Source organism: Marmota flaviventris, chromosome 15 (genome assembly GCF_047511675.1).
Source record: "Marmota flaviventris isolate mMarFla1 chromosome 15, mMarFla1.hap1, whole genome shotgun sequence".
In the NCBI taxonomy this organism is placed as follows: Eukaryota; Metazoa; Chordata; class Mammalia; order Rodentia; family Sciuridae; genus Marmota; species Marmota flaviventris.
The window spans coordinates 28,786,149-28,810,797 of NC_092512.1; the positions used below are offsets into that span (position 1 = coordinate 28,786,149).

Here is a 24,649-nt window from a genome sequence, read left to right on the forward strand (position 1 = left end):
GAGGACTGGAACTTTCCATCTAAGTCTAACCAAACTGATTACTTTATAAAATAAAACATCTGTTCACCTCACAGATTGTTCCTTTTGCTGAGAAGAAACTTCAGTTTGAATCCATCCCATTTATTGATTCTTGGTTTTAATTCTTGTGTTATAGGAATGTTATTAAGGAAGTTGAGGCCTAATCCCACATGATGAAGATCAGGGCCTACTTTTTCTTCTATTAGACACAGAGTCTCTGGTCTAATTCCTAGGTCCTCGATCCATTTTGAGTTAAGTTTTATGCATGGTGAGAGATAAGGGTTTAATTTCATTTTGTTGCATATGGATTTCCAGTTTTCCCAGCACCATTTGTTGAAGAGGCTATCTTTTCTCCAATGCATGTTTTTGGCACCTTTGTCTAATATAAGATAACTGTAATTTTGTGGGTTAGTCTCTGTGTCCTCTATTCTGTACCATTGGTCTACCAGTCTGTTTTGGTGCCAATACCATGCTGTTTTTGTTACTTCTGCTCTGCAGTATAGTTTAAGGTCTGGTATAGTGATGCCACCTGCTTTGCTCTTCCTGCTAAGGATTGCTTTAGTTATTCTGGGTCTCTTATTTTTCCAGATGAATTTCATGATTGTTTTTTTTATTTTTTTGAAGAATGCCACTGGGATTTTGATCGGAATTGCATCAAATCTGTATAGTACTTTTGGTAGTATGGTCATTTTGATAATATTAATTCTGCCTATTCAAGAGCAAGGTAGATCTTTCCATCTTCTAAGGTTTTGATTTCTCTCTTTAGGGTTCTGTAGTTTTCACTGTATATATCTTTCACCTCTTTTGTTAAGTTGATTCCCAAGTATCTTAGAGAAAATTTTTACCCCTCACACATCAGATAGAACACTAATCTCTAGGATATATAAAGAATTCAAAAAGCTAAGCACCAAAAAAACAAATAACTCAATCAACAAATGGGCCAAGGACCTGAACAGACACTTCTCAGAAGAGGATATACAATCAATTAACAAATATATGAAAAAATGCTTATAATTTCTTATAAAATGCTTGTACTCTGTCTGTGTAATAAGCAATCAGAGAAATGCAAATAAAAATTACTCTAAGATATCATCTCGCCCCAGTCAGAGTGGCAGCTATTATGAAGACAAACAACAATAAGTGCTGGAGAGGATGTGGGGAAAAAGGTACACTCATACACTGCTGGTGGGAGTGCAAATTGGTACAGCCAATTTGAAAAGCAGTATGGAGATTCCTTGGAAATCTGGGAATGGAACCACCATTTGACCCAGCTATCCCTCTCCTTGGACTATACCCAAAGGACTTAAAAACAGCATACTACAGGGACACAGCCACATCAATGTTTATAGCAGCACAATTCACAATAGCTAAACTGTGGCGCCAACCTAGATGTCCTTCAGTGGATGAATGGATTAAAAAAAATGTGGCATATATACACAATGGAATTTTACTCAGCATTAAAAGAGAATAAAATCATGGCATGTGCAGGTAAATGGATGGTGTTGAAGAAGATCATGCTAAGTGAAGTTAGCCAATCCCCCCAAAACAAATGCCTAATGTTTTCTCTGATAATAAGGAGGCTGACTCATAGTGGGGTAGGGAGGGGGAACATGGGAAGATTTGATGAATTCTAGATAGGGAAGAGGGATGGGAGGGAAAGGGAGGGGGCAGGGGATTAGCAAAGGCGGTGGAATGTGATGGACTTCATTATCCAAAGTACATGTATGAAGACTCGAATTAGGTGTCAACATACTTTATCTATAAACAGATATGAAAAATTGTGATATATATGTGTAATAAGAATTATAATGCAAAAAAGTACATGTATAAAGGCATAAATTGGCATGAATATACTCTATATACAAAAATATGAAAAACTGTACTCTGTATGTGTAATAACTGTAATGCATTCCGCTGTCGTGTATTTTAAAAAAAAAAATCAATAAAACTAAAAAAAAAAAAAAAATCAACATTCTCAGCAGAATTTAAATAAGACAGTCCCAAAATATAACATTCAAAATGTTCATAAAACAATCCAGAATTTATTATTCATCATATGTGGCATCAATAAATCTCAATTCATATGAAAAATTAATTAATAGATGCCAATTCTTCAATGATGTAAATGTTAAAATTATCTAAGACTTTGAAATGTAAAAATGCTCCAAAAGTCATAGCAAACATTTGAAACCACTAGAAAGAATAGAAAATGTCAGCAAAGAAATAGAAGATAAAATGAAGAATCAATTAGAAATTTTAGAACTGAAAAATACAGAACAGCAACAAAAAAACTCAACTACTAAATTATGACCTAATGGTATACAATCCAGGAAAATTCCTGTTCTGTAATACATTCAATTTTTCAAAAAAGATTTACCTGCTTAGGAACTGATGAATAATCAACTGTAGTTGGTAAAGTTATTTGGTCTCCACTTAATTTCCTTCCTCTGCCAGATCTGAAATAATCCATGAAACAATTTATTTCAAGAACAAAATAAGAAGAGGTGAAAAGCATTATAGACAGTAATTTAAGGCTTATAATTATTGATTTTAGTAATTAACTATTGCTCATCAAGCTATGAGGAAAATAAAAAGCATGAATCACAGATCTTGTGAATGTCTTTAAAATCTTACAAAAACAGCTGCTTTTCGGGTTTAGGACTCATAATTATAAATTAAGGAGAAATATAAAGTCAAAAACAAAGATACAAGGTAGTTTCAAACCATGCTCCTTAGAGTGCTATGGGTTCTATAGATGAAGCTCTGGGCCATCTATGCTATTATCAGCATGTGGATAGGCTTTTTATGTTTTACATACTGAGTTCTTGGTAAGACTAACTATTAAGTTTGAAAATCTCTAGATTAAACTAAATTATAAACTGAGTTTTAATGATTAATAGAAAAAGTACTACATTAATTGGACATATTGTTACTCAACTGTTAAGGAAATGGGCTCCAGACACTTTACTGGGAAGGTGGGCTTTGGAATCTGTGTAAACTATGGTTTGCAATGTTACTTCTCAATAGAAGTAACCTCTTAGTTCCAATACCCTCTGTAAAATGCAGGTATTCAAGCCTGCTTTTGTAAGATTGTTGTGAAGATTTAATTGACATGTTTAAAGCCACACAATGCCTGCTACATAGAAAGGCATTCAAAAACTCTGGTAGCTATAACAAACAACTAGTCATTTGCTTAATTTCAAGTAATCTATAAACTATCTCCTTAGTGCTAATTGGTAAAGACAGTTATCAAGTTTAGAAGTTATACATTATTTGTTTAAAGAATTAATACAGAAGTACTATAGTCCATTACAAAATTTATGACAAAAGCCTGGTGTTTTATAACACATAATCTATGTTCTTTTTGACATTTAAAAGAGGTTTATCTTAACAAAGAGTTGGTTTTCATTAAAACTGAACATATAATTAATCCTAAATATATTTATATTGACCACAGAAATTTATAGTGATAACAGGAAAATCCTTAATAGTTAAAATCAAATGCAGTTTCTTATTCTAAAACTAATTGATATTGACCAGAATTTTTAGAAATTACAAATACAAAAAGAAAACACCTATAATTCATCACAGTGTTAATACAATGCTTCTTTTAACATTCTGGTAATTAATATTCATTCTTATTCTGGTTTACATAGTGAATTTCTCACCCATTTTCCTTTATTCTTGATAACTTGAGTACTTCGTTCACTGTTTTTTCTAATTCCCAAATCCTGTGCTCTTGGGTGATTTCAACAGTCAACCACCTAAATTTTCCATTTCTTTTTTCATTTCTCTTGTAGTGATAATCTCTATTTCATCATCTCATTCCCACAGCAATACGTTTTTCCTCAACTGCAGACCACTCTACTTCCACCAATAAATTCAATGGCACTTAATTCTTTTAGCAGCTACCAAATGGCCATTTAGCTAAATATTATATTTCCCAGCCTACTTTGGATCTAGATGGCTATCTATATAGCTAAACTCCACACAGTGGGAACAGAATCGTTGTGTGCAACTTCTAAATCTATCTACTAAAAAGACAGCTGATTATCATACACTTCCTATTTTATTCCACTTTATTCTTAGTGTGTCAGTAATTTTTTTCACAGTACTCCTAGGCCAAAATAAATATCAACTGTTCCTCTGATTAACCAGTTAGACACAAACAACTTAATACTTATATAGGTCCTAAGTGCTTAGCTACCATTAAAAAGTCAGTTGAGAAAAACAATACACATAAATTTAAAGAAAATGTAGTTTTATTTTTAATGAAATAAAATTCCTTATTAATGCAATGTGTGTGCCTGTTGGACACTGTGTAGCTTCTCAAGCACTTAATTAAATTAGGCACTGCCACCTTCATTTTCTGCTCTACATTTTGGTGTAGTATATGATTTTAATTACAACCTAAAAACCTAACTTTGCAAAGATACCTCACCAAACATACAAGTAAACAAAAATTTGTTTTCAGTGTTAAAAGCGATCCATCATAAGTTTAGAATGCTGCTGGATGTCATGCTGCAAATAGAAACTACCTTGAGTGATGAATTCATGCAGTATTCAACAGGTACTATATCACTATGTTTCACTGGAGTTTAAAATATTTTGTAGCACCCTATAAGAAGCTCTGTGGCACCTTAGCACATGGGTTAGAAGGCATAGCTCTAGGGTATGTTCATGTGACATAGAGAAGGAACTGGACTTTATGGATAATGGATAACCTACTGATGCTGAATAAACTACCTGCTTTGGACCACCTGCATATTTTGGAATATTACTTAAGAAATAAAAAAAATCTATTTAATTTAGGGTCTCTGTTAAATTTTTTTACTAATACAAAACAACATTCCTATATTAGTATAGACAGAAATACCTATGCCTAATTTCACTGAACCACCTTAAAACATTCCAATAATAAAACATTACATAAAATTTCTGTGATGATTATAATAATGAAAGTCAGCCTGCTTATTTCTAAAATTCTATAGTATTAAGCATGTTATTTAAATGGAAGATTTAAGAATTTGAACAAACAAAAACAATTAACTTCACTTTCTAGATCTCAAATAGAAAAACAATATTTTTTAAAATACTAGAAATTAATGAACAAATATTACAATCAAGAGAGTGTAAACAGAATCTCTTCTACATTTCTGACGTTATAAAGGAATTCAAAACTAGTTAGAAGATAAACAGGTCAGTTTGAATATAAAATTTACTTACCTGCATATTAATCTTTTTAGGAATGAGAATACTGTTGCTAGGCAGGTACAAACTTTAAATAGCCGAAACTGAGTGATAGCCATGATGAGAATTAAAACCTTCAAAAAAAAGGTACACATACCCAAAAGCATTAGATGATTTCATACACCATATTCCTATTCTTAAATCAAGTTGGAAAGTACTTATGCACTGAGAAAACTCTTACATATTTTAACTTTTCTCTAGAAGCTACAAATATAACACAATAAATTTTATTGAAGTGTAAATAATATTAACAGCTTTAGAAATTAGGTTTCTAAAGAGTTTTTTAGTTTGTGAAAAAATCCTTTAACACTTTTTATAAATAATTTTGCTTAAATAATCTATTTAGCACAAATTTACTTACAATTTTAGAATTCAAAAAAGTATAAGTATATATTAAATCTTTTTGTACCTTTAGAATTTTGAACTATATGAATATAGCACTATTCGAAATATATTAAACACTTTAATCTTCAGGTAGATTTTGTTATATCCATTTTATAAATTGAAAATGAATTAAGTCCCATAGTTTATGAATTAAAAAGCAACCAAAGAGCTCATCTAGTACAGTGGTTCACAAATCTGGAGATCTGGTCAAAGAAATATTGATACCTAGGCCTATCCCTTAATAAGCAAATTAAATCATTTTATGAAGGGTAAAGTCTGGTCACTGCCAATAAGCTAATAAAAGAGATAAAAACTTATTCTATAGAAAAGACAACAAAAAACAAGGGAAGGAGGAACAAATGACAGTAAGAAAATTTGAAAATAAATTGCAAGATGATAACTGCAAATTACCTAACATTCCAACAAAAAGGCAGAGGTTGCTACGTTGAATAAAAAAGGAAGACCCCAGTATATGTGGCCCACAAGAAATGCATTTTAATATCAAGATATAAATATGTTAAAAGGATGGTGAAACTATACTATGCTAACACTAATCAAAAGAAAGCTGATAGGACTACTTCAATGTCAAACAAGACTTTACAGAAAGCAATATTACCAGGTAAAAAAGTCATTTGACAATCATAAAGGGGCCACTCAATCATAAGTACATTTTAATATAAAACATGTCAAAAACTTTGCCAGTATCTTTTGTGAGAGAGATTATATAATTAGGGCTAACAGATACTAAAAGGATAATGAGAAAACATTATAAGCAACATTATGACTATATTTTACAAATGAGATGAAACAAGTAAATTCCATTTAAGATATCAAAGTACAAGAAGAAATAGACAACCTAAAAATCTCATATCTATTAAAGAAGTTTGATTTATAGTTTAAAAACTTCCAGGTCTAGATGGCTTCACTATTGAGTTCTACCATATACGAATGTTTAATACCAGTTTCACAGGAACTGACAAAAAACTGAAAAAGAATATTTCCCAACTCATTATTTGATATCAGCATTACATGGATACTAATCTAGACAAAGACATTACCAGAAAAAAATAGAGATTAATATCTTAAGAATATAGAAGGCAAAACTGCTTTAACAAAATACTGATAAATTGAATACAACCATACATAAAAAGACTACATCATGACCAAGTTGAGCTCAGCTCAGATTGCAGGACTGATTTAACATTCAAAAATCAAAAATAATTCATGATATTAGCATACTGAAAAACATTTCAGTAGAGACAGAAAAACCCTTTAACAAAATTCAACATCCATTTCTGATAAAAACTCGGAAGAACTAGGAATAGAAAGAAACTTTCTCAACCTGGTTAACAACATCTATATATGTATTTTTAAAAACCTACAGAAATATGAGAGTAAATGTGTAAAAACTATACCCATCACCCTAAAATCATGAACAACTCAAGTATGTTCCACTTATACCATTTCTACTAAACACTGTAGGGGAGGTTCTGGCAAAAGTAAAAAAGGAAGGAAGGGAAGGGGTTTCGATTAGAAAGAAAGAAAACTGTCTATGAAGAAAATTCGTGAACTCTACAATCAATTTTATTGTTATATTTAACAACAATCAGGAAAAACTGTGTAGAGCATCAATAAATATGATACCTAGGGACAATTCTAATGAAAGATCTGCACATCAAAAAATGACCAATATTGCTGAGAGAAATTTAAAAGACCTGCATTAATTTAAAAAGACTTTTTCAGGGTGGGAAGACTCAATATTGTTAAGGTATCAAGGCTCCCCAAATTGATCTTTAGATTTGATGCAATCCAAATGAAAATCTCTGTAGGTTTTTTCTCTAAGTTGACAAGTTAATTCTGAAACTTATATGGAAATGCAAAGAACATATAATTGCAAAAAAAAAAAAAAAAACTGAAAAAGAATATGTTCAAGGATTAACACTACCAGATTTTTAAGACCTGTTATAAAACTACAATAAACAAAACTGTATAGAACTGGAGTCAATATATACAAATAGATGGATGAAAAGTACAGAGACAGACCCACATAAAAAAGAACTGAAATTTGACAAAGATGAAAAGAAAAGTTCAGGAGAAAAGGATAGTTTTTCCAACAAATAGTGCTGGAAAAACTGGGTATTCATATGCAAACAACAACAAAAAACTTTGATTATATCTCACACTATTAACAAACAATAACTCAAAATATTATAGACCTAATGTAAAATCTGAAGCTACAAAGTTGTAAAAAAAAAACATTTGTGACTCTAGAATAGAAAGATATTTTAGATTTTTATTTTAAAATAAATACATAAAATGATGGTCAACATCATTAATTATCATAGAAATATAAATTAAAAACACAGCTAGAACCTACTTACACACCTAATTAGAATTGCTTAAACTAAAAATAATGACCATACCAAATACCGGCAAGGATGTAGAGCAACTGGAACTCTCCCACATCAGTAGTGGGAAAGTAAAATGGTACAAAGTTTTTCTTAACTTCTTACAAACTCAAACAAACATAGATAAAGAAAAACACAAGATAAATAAAAGACATGCCCATACAAAGAATTTTACTTGATAGCAGCTTTATTTTTAATAGTTCTAAACAAGAAACAACCTAACTGTATATCAACAGGTAAATGAACCAATTGTGGTATATATATATGTTCAACAATAAAAATGAATGAGCTATTGTTATAGTAATAGCATAAATATGTCTCAGAATAATTATACCAAAATAAAGATATCCCAAAAAAATATATACTGTATGATTCTATACACTTAAAAAACACTCTAGAAAATGCAAACAAGTATATAATAACAGGAAGCATAACACTAGTGCTTTCGGATAGGGCAGGGAGAGGTGGAAAGGATAGATTACTGAGGAGCAGGAGAATATTTCAGAGATAATACATATATTTTTTAAAGTGGTGACAGCTTCAGGGACATGTATTTATCCATCAAAACTAACCGAATCATACGATAAGTGCAATTTCTATAATTCAATTATAGCTCATACAAGCTCTCAAAACAGTCTATACTGAGACATTTTTGGACAACATTATACCATATAAATTAGAAAATTTTTCAAATTGTGGTTTGAAACTCAAAAATTTAACATTATCTTATATTTATTATTTGCTATTCTTTCTGGAGAGCCAATTTCCATTAGGAAACTATGGCAATTAGTAATAAACACATTTCCAGATTTATCTAGGAACTCTAATTTCACAATAGATTTCAATACACTATACTAACTCTTACTATATAATAAGCATTTTTAAATGCTTTACATGGTATAATTCAGTTAATACTCACAATATCACTGTGAAGGACTTGAAACAAGTACTTTTGATCCCTATTTTAGATAGGGAAGCTGAAGTACAAGGGAGTCAAATAACCTGGCCAAAGTCACAGAATTGATAAAATCCAGAACTAGGATTTGAACCTAATTTCCAGAGTCTGAATCCTTACAGATCACACTCAAAGTCCCTCCCCACTGTAATTAAATAAAGACATTATATATATATATATATATATATATATATATATATATATATATATATATATATATATATAAAAGAAATGCTACAGGAACTGAAAACTAATTAAACCTATAGCAATAGAAAAATTCTAAAAAACGGTAAAACCAGTATTATTTTGCCAGCCTTTTAAATATCATTGATTTCACATATTTCTTTACACATCGGAGTTAACTATACCATATATGTATTGCATATATTCCCTTAATAGTCACTATTTATTTTAAGATTACATAAAATGAGTTTTAGCACAAATTAAATTTGACTAAATTAATTAAGTAATCTTGAATACTCCTATTCAGGGTCTCAAAAAATGCAAAAGAGGAGAAAGGCAAATAAAATCTGTTAATGCACAGGAGACAGTCTTTTCCCACTATTGAGGAGGAGATCACACATTAAATCAAGTCACAAGACATACACAGGCATATACACACACACATATACACACAGGAAATGTTTCTGATAAAGGAATTTCATATTTTAGCTTTTCCTTGTTCTTTTGTCAGGAGGAACATTACTGAGTACACATTTAGAACCATGATTCCTGTGTTGGATTAACTTGATAATATATGTCATCCAACTTCTTAATTTCCCAAGCGAGGAAAAAAAAAGTTAACTGTGGTACTCAAGTTAAAGCAACTAAGTAATAACAGTCATAACTAAAAATCACTGGTCTCCCAGTCCATTATTAACATCTTTAGAAATAATTACTATAGTTGGCCAATAGGAGTATTTGAAATAGTGATTTCCTACAAGGGGAAAAATAAAAAAATTTTAATGTTTTTTCCCCCAATAAAAAAATAATATAATTTGGACTTCAGTTCTATACAAATTTACTTAAAAGGGAATGAAACCAAAACTTAAATAACAATTATCATGTAAGCACATTAAAGAGACAGCTATATGTTTCTCCTCAAACTGAAATACTGATTCATTTTTTAAAATTACTTTATATAAGATAAGCAATAATATCTGTAAAAATAACAAGGACTAAATTCCTATATAAACACCAATCCTATACTATTAATAACATGCTGTTTTAAAACTAATTTATAGGAATTAAAGCAGAGAGCACTGTCTCGTTTTTAATTACTAGTATGTGAGTTGAACATCTCTAATCTGAAGTTTTAAATCTGATATGAGTGCCACATAGAAATTTCACCATAATATTTTATTTAATACACAAAATTACCCTTGGGCAATGTGTATAAGGTATATATGAAACAAATGAATTTTAGGTTTAAACATGGTTCTCATCCTCAAGATATTACATTTTGTGTATGCAAAGATTCCAACCTTCCTTCTCTCCCCAAACAAAATCTAAAATACTGGTCCCATGTATTTTGGATAAAGGATATTCTACCTACATAAACAGTAATCTCTTAAGTTCTTGAAAACAGCATATAATAATGTTTTCTAAACTAACATAATATTTCCTTGCATGGTTTAAAATTTTAATAATAAAAATTAATGGTCATCTCTGAGAGGGAGCATGGGAGCATTAAGAAATTAAGATCTTCATCTCAACCTGGGTGGTAATACCAATATTTACTTTACTATATATATAGTTTATATGTTAGACCTCAACAGAAAAGTTCAAAACACACACAACACACAAAACAAACCAGAAAGCAAGGAAAATAGACAGTTCTCATGGTACCTGATCTTGATTGCTCTCTAGAGCCATTACTGACAGCTCTAAGAAAAACAAAACATACAGCTAGTTCTTTCTATTTCCAGGGCTAAAAAGGAGCTTATAGACTATCAAATTTACAGTGGTAGAGCTCCAAAAGAATCCGAAAGCAATGCTCATATATTTTTGTATATATGGAAGCTGTCTCATCATGAGGTGATTTACTTAAAGTCTGTGCTAGAGAGGGCCTACTAATCGAGAAGTTAGAAACAACAATGACTCCTAAAGAAAGTAAACTAGGAGATTATTACAAATTTCAGTGTTCATGTTATTTAAATATTTCTGCCAAATACATTTTCAACCAATGGTTTACCAACATTTAAAATTAAAACAATATTAACTCCTTTTCTCTCATGTTGGCTTACATTCTAACTGCCAAAAAGACCTTACTGAAATTTACAAATATTGCCCATATTATTTCCTGTTTCCACTGAAACTTGCCTGGCAAAAGCTTTTATTACCTCTTACTGGACTAAGGTGATGTCTTTTAATTCCGTTTTCTCTAAGAAACCCACATTTTCTAGATTGTACTATAGTTATTACTATATTATACCCTTACCTGTCCTGCATAATCCTTCTCCACAAGATTCTATTCACCTGCACCTTTAGTTAACTTTTTGCAAAAACTTGAAAGGTTTCAATTGCTTCATTATGAGTAGAATGATCTGAATAAGATGGCAAGAGCTTAATTTCAAGCTGATTTGTTAACAATATAACTCAACCAAAATAAAAGCAAACTTCCCCAAATGACAGTTTAACAGAAATTTTAAGAAAAAAAAACATATAAAAGGCAGCTAATAGAAAGATTAAAGCATGTGGCAGTTGGTGAGAAAGAAAAGAAAACCAAAGAGATACTCCAGCAAGACTTTTGAAAGAAGACACTATTTAGGTAATGGGAACAAGGGCTGATCTCAGAATATATATGGATAAAAAGATGAAAACAAATTTCATACAGAGCTTGGTAACTACAGCCATTACCTTCCTACAAATACTGTTGGTGTCATTATTAGATAAGTATTTGTCCACTTGAATTATTCCAACAGTAACAGGAAATAAAATTTGAAGTTTTTTTCCAATAGAAAAACAGAAAATTGTACTATTGCTGATTACAGAATAGAATTCCTTCCATTGCAATTAAGAATAGCCTCATTCTATGGAGAATTTGTTTTGTGGTTAGTGAGAGAAGAGAACTAATAGTCATTGACCATCATCATCTTAATATTACCTCATGTAATGTACAAAACCATCGTGAGGTTTTGTTTTATTTTGTGCCAGGGATTGAACCCAGGAGAACTTTACCACTAAGCCACATCCCCAATCCTTTTTTATTTTTTGAGATAGGTCTTGCCAAGTTGCTTTGGCCCTCACTAAGTTGCTGAGGCTGGTGATTACAGGTGTGTGCCATGGCACCCAGCCATCATGAGATATTACTTTTCTTATTTCATAGAACTGAAGCACAGAGAGTAAAGACATTTCCATATTCCTCTATCCAATGACTTGTATTCAAGCCTAGATTGACTTAATTCAGCAATCAAGAATAAATCACCAAAGGGTTGGGAAAGTGGCTTAATGGCCAAGTGTTTGCCTCACAGGCATGAACCCCTGGGTCTGATCCCCAGAACCACAAAACAAGATGACTAACCAAAAAACAAACAAACAAAAAGCCTTAAATAAGAATAACTCCCCTAAAAATAAACATTTTTAGTAATTCAGTGAAGATATTATAATTTCCAAGATAAAATTTCCAAACAGTTGCAATGAAATGGGAAAATGCAATCAAGCTATCAACCGACACTTCAGATTTTAATAATTACCCTGATTTGCAGACAGGAATATTCTTCTAGACTTGTATTTACTTAAAGTTACAAATCAATTAAAGGACTAAAAATATTACTGTGTAACAGACACTACATTGCACACTGGAAAACACTCCCAGGCCAGCACACAGAAACCTTGCATCAGCTGCTAAACTATCATGAACTTGAATGCATACTTACTCCTCCTATTGATTACAAAGGGGCTAAGGAGGTAGAACCCCATTAGTGATGCTCAGTTGATATTTCTAGGTTTTAGACAATGCCAAATACATAGTAGGTACTCAGATATTTCTTGAATGAAAAGAAATAAACATTCTTGAAACACTGATCTATTCAAGACATAGTTCTTGGCCATGTATGTTCTTCCACTTCACTGGAACCATAATGATGACCAAAAAAGGCTGGTGTCTCTATTCCCATTTCAATTGGAAATGGAGGTCAACAATTGGCCTGGGTGAGTGAGGCACAGAATCAGGCACCCAGGATTTAAAGAGACTGATGAACCCAAGTCCCAGCTCTCTCCACATCATATTCCAAAACTTTTAATTTTGTACCCATTGCTTCAAGTATGATTTTTGAAAAGCCGTCAAATAATAAATTTGATTAAGTATGTATCTTAGACTTAGCAGTTTGGTTGCTTTACAATACTTTCTGGGACTAAGCAATACTATTAACCTATTAAATTTTCCTTAATAATTACTAGGAAGATACAGAAACTTGAGATATAGCAAAGTAAATTTCAGGACTATGAAACAACTTATCTTCAGAGCTTTTGAAAATAATGACATCTCTAGGAAATCAAAAGGAATGAGAGCTCTGCTGCGTCAAAACATTTTTCCTACAATAAAAAGTATTATCTAACAGCAAATGATAGATCAAAGACATCTTTCCTTCTCGTAATTCTCAATAAACCGCTCGAAATCCCATGGTGTAGATCCACTCTGTCACGATTCATTAAACAAGCCAGCCAATCTGTTTCTTACACACTGAACAAGTCGTCAAGTGCTGTATTTCCAAAACTACATTTCTGAATCTTTTCATACCAACGCTTGAAAAACCATATAATCAAGTACGAGACGGAAATATCCTCTAATTAAATCTGTAATTCTCTAAAGTAGCTTAAAGGAAAGCTTCAAAAAGATAAAATTTACCTGGACTCACTTGAATTTGAAAAAGAAGGGTTCAGCAGTAGCAGCAAGTAAGAAAAGCGGAAACAGAAGTGGAGTGTGAGAGCTGGCTGTAAAAGCCAACATTCTGTACCATCTGTGGCAACTGTAAGTTCAGGCCCTCAATGTGACACCACTGGGACTGTTAGCAAGGGGTACGTCTCCTAGAAGTCTAAATTGAGTTTCATAACTAAAATGGTTTAATTTCAGATCCCCCACCTAAAACTGGTTGATGGGGGAAAATCATACCCACTGCACAGATGAGAAAAAGTGCGCGCTTTCAGGTCACACGTCCCACGCCCTGCGCACCGCGTTACGAGGAACGCTCACGGTTCCCGGAGGTGGGTGCCCGGTGGGCTGGGACGTGGACTGTGGGCAAATCGGCCTTGAGAGGTGCGAGGCCTCTAGAGAGGGCAGGTAGGACCGGCGAATTTCCCTCCCGGGACGGGTATTTCACCATTGGGGGTGTTCCGGGCCGGTGCCTCAAAGGCCCGTCTCCCACGCGTGAGCGCGCCATGGCAAGGGCTACAAGCCGAACCGGCTCCTGGTCGCGCTTCCCGCATCCCAGAGGTCACCCTGACCCGGAAACAGTACCCTAGAGCGGCGGTCGGCCGTGGGGGGAGGCGAGCTGGAGGGGCGCAAAGAAAGGTGGGAGGGCGGGAAGTGGGGGGCGAGACAGAGGGCTGACGGGGAAGGGCAGGTGACACCCTAGGGCTGGGGCTGGGGTCGAGGTGGGGATTGGGAGAGGAAAGCCCCTCGCGGGCGCGCGCAAGCCAATACACTCACCTGCCCCTCCCCCTCCCCGCCCGGCGGAGGCTCCGAGCTGCCGCGGGCCGCGCGCGCACACGAGGCGCGCGCGCGCTGCCGTTCGTTTCTTTGAGCTCGCGCTCCGCCTTTTCAGTCCCAGCCCCGCTCATTCAAAGCCGGGCGCGCGCTCCGTCGCAGCCGCCGTTGCCGCCGCGCAGCTGCCATGGCCGTCCCCTCTTCGGGAAACCCTCCCCCAGCCCCTCCCTCTCTCCCTCCTTGAAGGCGGCTCTCGGTTGTCTCCAGGCGCTCACTTCCGCACCCCGCCCCAGCTGCTGTCTGGTCCAATAGGCAAGAAGCTGTGGGTCTGACGTCGGAACTGGAAGCCAATGAATGTCGAGGGGCGGGGCGAGCGGCGGCCTGCCTGCGGAGGTTTGGTCGCGGTTGGGTTTTTGTGACTGTTGTAAATTGTGTGGGCTTCTTCACTGGAGCTCCTGGGTTTGCGCTAAGTTGTTCTACTTTCCGTATGTGTACAGTGCCTCCCAATCAAACCCTTTTCTTTTCTGTCCCACCCACAGAATCCTAATGCCAGACGGTACTAAGGAAAGGAGCATCTATTTTGCCAAAAAATGAGAGCGTCCCCCTCTGTCCCAGCATATTTGGGATGTGGCCAGGACAGAGCCTAGTCCTCAGGGATGCTAAATGCTGAGTTTCATTCATTGGCCTCTTCCGCTTTTTTTTTTTTACTAAATTTTCTTTTTTAAAAAACTATATTTTTCTAGTTGTAGATGGACACAATCCCTTTATTTTATATATTTGTTTTTTACGTGGTGCTGAGAATGGAACCCAGTGCCTCACATGTGCAAGGCAAGTGCTTTACCATTGAGCTACAACCCCAGCCCCCTAAATATTCTGCAACTGAAAGTAAAAACGTTATATTTCACTGAGTTCCTTCATTTGTACCTCTAGTGCAACCAGGGCTGGCCATTCTGCCAAGTTGTGTTCTTTTAGTTGTTCTGTCTTTGCAACCTGATTTAATAATCATTAATAATAATCACCACCACCACCATCTTCTCCCCTCTCTTTCTCTCTTCTGTATTTTCTCTCATCCCATGCTTTAAAAACCTGGAGTTCTTTGCTCTTGTTGGCAAGGAACATTCAGAAAACTGTTGCAGATTGGTGAGGAAGGCTTGAAGTTTGTATGTGTGGTCGAATGCTGAAAACAGTTTATGCAAATTGTTGCTCCACTAGCTTTTTTCTTCAAATACCTCTTTTTAAAAAAACTACTACTACTTTTGTTCTCTCACCCTGACCCAGCACTGACCTACTTGTCTTTGTAGTAATCTTCCTCCACCTTCCCCACTCCAACCTACTCCACATTTCTATTAATTAATATTTTTATCTCCAAGGAAGGAAGTGAATTTAACTCTTACTCAGGTTCTGTGTAAACATAGATACATTATTTAATCCCTTAGCCTCAGTTTCCCATCAGTAAAATGGCCACAATAGTGCCTACTTCATAGATTGCTAATGCTTTCAAAGTTGTTAGCACATAGCAGGTATTCACAGATAATAGCTGTTACTGCATTACTGGTATTACACTACATCTTTTAACTGTAGCTCCCCAAATCCATGAAATTCTCTGTGGTCCCTTAACTGCCTGCTCTAACTTTTATATCTTATTTTGCCTAAATTCCAATAATCTGAAATTTCAAATACTTTTTGGATTCCCCAAATCCAATAATCTTCACAGCAAAAAAAAATTAAACCAGGGATTGAACCCAGGTATGCTCTTCCATGGAGCCAAGTCCCTATCTCTCTTTCTTTTCTTTTTTTTTAATTTTCAGACCGGGTCTCACCCAGTTACTTAAGGCCTCACTAAATTGACAAAACTGGTTTTGAACTTGCTATCCTCCTGCCTTAGCTTCTGGAGCCGCTGAGATTAGAGACATGCATCAATGCACCTGGCTATAAATATTTCCAATTTTTTTCCTTGAAGACTTATATCTTGGCTTCATGTGCCCCATGGCATTTTCTTTCTTTCATGATTCTACAATTTTCTTTATTAAATTTGCCACTTCCACATGAAACAAAACAAAGATATGTTTCTGGAGAAACAATTAGTTACAGAATACTTATTTCCCAACACAATAACAAATAGAGAACAACAAGGCTTGCTAAGGATTTCAACAAGTTTTATATTAGAAATACCTATGAAAGAATATTTTTAAGTCTTCTTTACTTGTTGAGTGGTAACGCCATAATTGGAGATTATGGATGTCAGTAATTTGGAATCTTGCTTGGGGATCACCTCTTCGGAATGTGCAGTCTTGTCCTTTGCCCAAACCTGTGGGAGCATCTGCAGGGCAGCACCAAATGTCAAATGGGAGAAACATAAAGGATAGAACTTAGTTTATGAAAAAAATAATGAAAATGAAAGAACTTAGTAAGTGAAAGATATTTTTCTGGATTGCTTATACTCATGGGGTATAGTTAATTCTGCCTTCTCTGTGCACAAACTATTTTAGCCACTTTAAAGTATCTGATCAGCCTCTGCCCATCTCCAGTTTGATTTATTTGGGCTATTAGCTTTTAAGCCACATCTTAGTCTCCCTCTTCAAAGCCTGCATAGTCTTTGTTGTTCTGAGTTCTCCAGCTGGTGCTGATTCCTATATGGTCAACTGACCCTGCCTAAGAGGTTGGAGCAGACCTTGAAAACACAGTTCTGTGCTTACAGATTTTCCTCAGACCCAGTTCCCTGGCTCTTCACCAAAGGTGTTGGTTTTGGGGTTTTTTTTTCCCCCTCTGCTCAAGCACAATTTAGACCTGCTGTTCTGACTTGGACTTTAATGGGTTTTTATTAATGAGCAGCTGTTCATGATTGAATACAGATCATAAAGTCATTTTTTTGATCAAGCAAAATAAAACCTTGCAGCTCATTAGAGTGATGGCTTTGAACAGATACATTTGAAAGTATAGAATTTTCTGATGATAATTTTAATGGATAAGTTTTATTGCTCTTTCTACTAGAGAAATGTCCTTGCTTTCAAAATAATAAACTTTAATATTCTGGAAAATTGTATGATTTTTTATATTGAAAATCACCATTTAATAGTTAAAGTCAATTGCTTAATAAAGAAACGAGTCTGAAGAAGGCTTTTAATTTCTGTGCCACTAAATGAAAATTAACTTTCCGTGAAACATTTAAGTAAATATTTTCCATCATAATTGTTACCACAATCAGTAGTTTTTATTGCTTAATACAAGACCCAAGATTTAAGAAAAGTTTGAGAGTTAACTAGTTCCTTCAAAAGGGACCTGCATTGAAATGGGGGGAAAAATGCACTTTTCTTTTTTTTACTAGAAAAGTATTCAAATTAAAATATGAATGAATTCTCTTTCTATGTCCAGTAGTGAGATTCAGAAATGGAATACTACTTGGCTAATGTCCATATTTTTAAAAGAGCTATCATATAGTTCAGGTATATTATGATTTAAGTAGATTTGATATGAACAAGATCTGCAGTCTAAGACCTTTAATTATTTTTATTATTTCTAAGAATAAATATTTTTATTATTTCTAAGAATAAATGTGTTGAAATAATATAATCCATATTGTATATGAGTTGAAAATTTAAAACAATACTGAACTAACAATGGAAGACTCATCCCTTCAGCTTCACAACATGGTGGTCATTTCAACTGTGACCTTGAACAAGTTTGACTCAGTTTTCTCATGGGCAAAATTAGGTTTATAATTCCTTACGTGTGGATTTATTTTGCAAATTGAATGTCATAATGTATTGGAATTGTGTTGGAAACATAGTGATAAAATCAATGAAAGCTTCTAGTTATACAGGTTTATTATCTTCAAGTCCAGTAGAATCCTCTGGAGTTCATAAAAAGAAATGGTGCTTTCAAGAAAAATACAAGTAAATTTTCCTTCATCATCAACCAAATAAAGACATGTTTGTCAATAGCTCATTAAAAAAGGGAAAAGGGAGGGAACAGTAAGCTTTGAAGCTGTAGCCAGAAATCAACCCTCTCCCCTTGGCCTCCTCCCACTCCTTTGACTTAAAAGTCATAGGATTGAAAAGAAGCTGTTAGGACTACAGCACTACAACACTTCCCTCTCTTCAGGCTTCTCTCACCATTCATAAGATATTTTTCTCATAAAAGCATTTACTGCCAAATTTTGTCTGTTCTTTCCGTGTTCATCATTTCAGCACATGAAGATTATCATAATGATCCCTAACTAGACTTGTATATTATTTTTTCATTCCTCTAAGTCATTTCAGTGCGTTGTTGTCCAATTACTCTAAATAATTTCAAAATACAGCCTTCTTTATGGTAACTTTTATTTTCAAGATTTGTTCACCACTGTCCATCAATTCATCACTTAGGAGAATGTGTCTTGATTGTTGTTCTTTTTAAGTCAGTCTTCCTTCCTTCCTTCCTTCCTTCCTTCCTTCCTTCCTTCCTTCCTTCCTTCCTTCCTTCCTTCCTTCCTTTATCTACCTGGGATTGAATCCAGGGACACTTAACCACTGAGCGACATCCCCAGCACTTTTACTTTTTATTTTGAGACAGGTTCACACTAAGTTGCTGAAGCTGACTTTGAACTTGCTATCCTCCTGCCTCAGCCTCTGGAGATGCTGGGATTTCAGGCATGCTCCACCATGCCCGGCAGTCTTAATGTATTTCTAACAGTTGTTTTTGAATCTTCCTTAGGCCACTTCTTGCCATTGAAAATAACAAACATATCAACAATTCTTGTTAAGAATTGTCTATATATACTGTACATCTTGTTTGTCTATATATACTGTACATCTAGTGCAATGAAAACTACTCACCTTCTCATAGTATTTCTTGCTATAGTTCCTATTTGAAATTATATCCTTTATAAGTGAGAATTAAATTCATGTTATAATCATACAAGAAATTTTTAGTGTAAAAGCTTTATTTATTTTCCTTATTCCTAAGGAGAATTTATATATATGAAGGATCATCTGCCTGAATACATTAAGAAAAATCAAATGAAAATACTCTTTTCACATAGCCAGCATACTCATAAATATCTTACCCAAAAAGATTTTGTTTTCTGCTCAGAGGCCCAGAGCCCATTACTATAGCAACCATAACTAGTTGGTCTATAACTGGGTGTGAATTTTATACACTGTTATTTGAAACATAAAGGCTGTTAAGTCAAGATAAAATACAATTTCTGTAATATTTTGTATTTATTTCTTTCAAAAATCTGGTGGGGGAAGGTTTCATCATGCTGCCTATTCATTTATTCATGTAAACAGTTTATTTAACACTTATAGGCACACTGTGTGCATGCTTTTTAAATAAGTCAGAGGAACATATAGCCTTTCATCTAAAGGAACTTCCCTGGTAAAGTTGGCATGCATGAGTAAGTAGCATTCCTGGAAGTACAGTATATCCATGAGGATTTTAGAATCATCAAATCACTTTAACTCAAGTGCTGTATCAGGACCTGTGATTAAGGTGGTGGCAAGAGGATTGTAGCTGGTCACATGACCACAGGTATTCAAGTGCTTACTGTAATCCATGGCAGGCCTTTCTTTTTTGGTCTTACCTAATGGAAAGGGGAAGTTGGAATGAATAAATAAATGTTAGTGTTTCTTTGTCTGGAGATTGGATACTCCTTGCCAGTGTGCCACTATGAGGAAGCTGAAAATGCCCACTGACAAGAGTAGAAAAAAGGTTGTGACCTTCTAGCTGTTCTGGATAGGTGCTTCTGCCCTCGTACCTAATGGATTCAAGCAAGGTTTAAGCCTACCTACTCCACCTGCATAAGAATTCATTCCCTGCTATCTTGCTCTTTCCAAATTTTGCCACGTCAGACATCTGATTAAACCAGGAGATACATGGATTAAAATCAGTATCCCCACCAAGTATCCATGAGGCCCTAAAAGAGCAAGTGCTGGTAGAGTGCATCTCAATGTCAGGCACCCAGACTTCTTCCAGCTGAATTTTCTGCTCCCTTTCCCTCAAGGGCTGGTCTTTGTCCTCCTGGTCCAAGGAGGCATCATACCTGCTCAGTGAAGTAGGAAAAACTAGAAGTGATGAAGACGAGGGCAAAGGGATGCATACTAGACATGTTTTAAGAAAAGTTTCTAGAATATGCCACAAGGACATTTCTGTTTTGATACCCCCACAGCACAGAAGTTGCACAGAAAAAGCTGGGAAGTAGTCTTTGTTTTAGGTGGCCCTGTGCTCAGCCAACAATTCTAACAACTAGCACTCACATGGTGCTTATAACACACTAGGCACTATTCCAGTGTAATAAGAAGCTTAATGATTTATAGGGCTAAGGATTAACATGACATAGGTCACATTATGGTAATAAAAACCACAGGAGTGGCTATCATTTACTGAAAGCTTACCACCTGTTGAGCTCTACATTATGTACCATACACATGATATCATCAGTTCTGAAACACTACACCACGAGATGAATATTTTCAGTATCTTATTGGTGATGAAATCAAGAATAACGAAAACTAAGAGCTTGCCTGAGAGCATAGAAATGGTAAAGTATAAACCTCAAATGTGAACAGGAATTTGGACAGAAACATATTTTACTAAAAACTCTCTTTATAATGAAACACTCTTCCATGCTTGAAAAATGAGAGGCAATTAAAACTTGGAACCTAGGGTTCTGGAGTTAGATTGCCTGTGTTTGAATCTCTGCTTTATCATCAGTAGCTCTGTGAACTTGGGCATTTTTGTTAATCTTTTTGGTTTTGAGTATCCTTGTCTGGAAAAGGGGTGAAAATGTTACAGGGTTATTTTAAGGAGAGTCATGTAGAACACTCAACATCTCATATGGCCCTTAGTAAGCATGTGGTCAATTTCCATTTCATCAATAGTATTGTTAAAACTGGTAGGAGGAGTATTTAAGACAGTACTTTTTTTTTCTTTAATTTTTATTGTTGGTTGTTCAAAACATTACATAGTTCTTGACATATCATATTTCACACTTTGATTCAAGTGGGTTATGAACTCCCATTTTTACCCCGTATACAGATTGCAGCATCACATCGGTTACACATCCACTGTTTTACATATTGCTATACTAGTGTCTGTTGTATTCTGCTGCCTTTCCTATCCTCTACTATCCCCCCTCCCCTCTCCTCTCCTCCCATCTTCTCTCTCTACCCCATCTACTGTAATTCATTTCTCCCCCTTGTTTTTTTTTCCCCTTTCCCCTCACTTCCTCTTGTATGTAATGTTGTATAACCATGAGGGTCTCCTTCCATTTCCATGCAATTTCCCTTCTCTCTCCTTTTCCCTCCCACCTCTCGTCCCTGTTTAATGTTAATCTTCTTCTCATGCTCTTCGACCCTACTCTGTTCTTAGTTACTCTCCTTATATCAAAGAAAACATTTGGCATTTGTTTTTTAGGGATTGGCTAGCTTCACTTAGCATAATCTGCTCTAATGCCATCCATTTCCCTGCAAATTCTATGATTTTGTCATTTTTTAATGCAGAGTAATACTCCATTGTGTATAAATGCCACATTTTTTTTTATCCATTTGTCTATTGAAGGGCATCTAGGTTGGTTCCACAGTCTTGCTATTGTGAATTGTGCTGCTATGAACATCAATGTAGCAGTATCCCTGTAGCATGCTCTTTTTAGGTCTTTAGGGAATAGACCGAGAAGGGGAATAGCTGGGTCAAATGGTGGTTCCATTCCCAGCTTTCCAAGAAATCTCCATACTGCTTTCCAAATTGGCTGCACCAATTTGCAGTCCCACCAGCAATGTACAAGTGTACCCTTTTCCCCACATCCTCGCCAGCACTTGTTGTTGTTTGACTTCATAATGGCTGCCAATCTTACTGGAGTGAGATGGTATCTTAGGGTGGTTTTGATTTGCATTTCTCTGACTGCTAGAGATGGTGAGCATTTTTTCATGTACTTGTTGATTGATTTTATGTCCTCCTCTGAGAAGTGTCTGTTCAGGTCCTTGGCCCATTTGTTGATTGGGTTATTTGTTTTCTTATTGTTTAATTTTTTGAGTTCTTTGTATACTCAAGACAGTACTTTTTGCAATAAAAAGAATAGGTAAAAGCAGATGGACTATCTGCAAGTCATGGCACTAGTCAGAAGAGGAAGGAGTATAAAGATATAAACATTTTATTTGCTATGAGAAATACAGGAAAGTATTCTCATTACTTTTCCATTCTCTGTTCCTTACATTGACCAAAATTGAAATATTATATTTACTTTATCAATTTTTCAAGTCCTGGAAAGATCAATACTGAGTAGGAAAAAATAGAGATTAACTGGGCGGTATGTATTTTGTCCCTGGTGAGGAATGCTCTCTCTGCTTCATGATGGCCATGTCCTGAGCTGCCCTCCTCTACCACACTCTTTTACCATGATGTTCTGTCTTACCTTGAGCCCAGAGGAATGGAGTCAACTATCGGTGATCTGAGACCTCTAAAACCATGAGCCCCAAATAAACTTCCTTTTCTATGTTGTTCTTAGCAAGTCTTTTGATCTTATCAGTGAAAAAGCTGACTAAAACAACATCTAATATGAATAAACTGGGTGGGAAAACACAGCAAGGCCTGTCTGTTCAGAGCCTTTTGGCCTCTCTGTGCAGGATTTCTCCCTCAAGTATGGGACAGGACCCCTTCTGAAGTGGGAGTCTTATCATTTCCCAAGCAAGGTGGAGAAGATTAGAGATGGTAGGAAAATTGTATTTTATGTGGTCTGTCTTAGAGAAGGATTTATGAGCCAGGAGCTGTAGGTGAAACCAAAATATATATATTTATATTATAATAGCATAAGTACTAGCATACCAGAGGATTTTTATGACTTCTTTAGCAGCTAAATAGCCACTTCCTATATTAACAAGTATTTTATGAATTTAAACATTAATTTCCTAGAAATGTCAGACAAATATTCAAAAGTAAATAATTTAAAAGTTAATAATAATAATTATTATTATTATAAGTGGCCATAAAATGAATGAAGTCTATGGGAAACCATATTGCCTATGAGTACCTAATAATTCAGGCATTTTCAAAAGTAGTAGTTGAAAAAGCAATTTATCTAGTATAAAGCATCATGGGTATGTACTATGATAACTCCAGAAAGTTCTTAAAAAGTAGACAGTTGTAAACATTTAAATTAGAAACTTTTTAACAAAGTCTGGCCAAGTAGCAAATTTTTAGAAATTCCTTTTATTGCCAAATATATTAGAAAAATTGCCTTATTTAAAAATCTGCAGAAAATTTTTGACTGAAAACTTCCAACAGATTAAAACTGTTAGGTAAGGCAAGAGTGCAGATGGTGCCAATTTTGTGGTTTTTCACAGTGTTCTGATGTGAAAGACATTTTTGTATCTTTTCCAGAACCGAAATGTAGGAATTTGTTCCATCAATGCTAAAATTGCAGTTCTTGGAATTTAATTTCCTAACAGGCAGCATCATGGAATGAAAAATAAACCTGATTTGCACTGGAAAACTTGATTTTTATATCTTAGCATAGAGTATGGTGTGTTGATTCTCTCTTATTCTCCCCATTTAGGAACAGAAGTTTTTCACCCCATTAAGGTAGGAATTGAGTAGAATAAGAAAGTGCTGAATTAACTGATGGTATATGATCCAGTATTGAGTATCAGTGCTTCCTGGACATGGCAATGTCCCTCATGAAGGGGCTTTCATGTGTTCTCCAAAGACCTCATTGTCAGGGACCTCTTACCTGTAGTTCCCTTAAAATTTTGACTATTTCTATTACAGCTGCTTGCTTGAACTTTTTCTATTGCTCCTAGGTATCTAGTAGCCCCCTCCCAGTTTCCTTTTCCTGCAATCTGCTTCCCTTCTAGGCAGCAGTCCTGGAAAAGATTTAAAGCTTCTCTATTGCTTAAAATTAATCAATCTCATGAATATTCTCTCTCTGTCTCTCCCCACGCCCCACCCCCGTCTCTACACACACACACACACATACATGCACACATGCATGAGTGCACCCATGCAACTGAGTTC

At 35.0% G+C, this 24,649-nt stretch overlaps 1 protein-coding gene across 3 annotated transcripts in view; it reads right to left on the reverse strand.

The window, feature by feature from the left end:
- Positions 1-14,754, reverse strand: part of Ebag9 (estrogen receptor binding site associated antigen 9) — a 28,397-nt gene extending 13,643 nt beyond the window's left edge. The window contains exons 1-3 of one of the 3 annotated variants that reach the window (XM_027952890.2): positions 14,666-14,754; positions 5,245-5,342; positions 2,396-2,474 (exon numbers count right to left, since the gene is read on the reverse strand). In XM_027952890.2, the coding sequence (XP_027808691.1) occupies positions 2,396-2,474; positions 5,245-5,327 (162 nt within the window). In that variant the 5' untranslated portion in view covers positions 5,328-5,342; positions 14,666-14,754. Of the gene's footprint in view, positions 1-2,395; positions 2,475-5,244; positions 5,343-13,864; positions 14,099-14,665 lie in introns of those variants that run through there. The other 2 variants (XM_071602180.1, XM_027952899.3) reach the window with 2 other exon arrangements.
- Between the last annotated feature and the right edge of the window lie 9,895 nt (positions 14,755-24,649).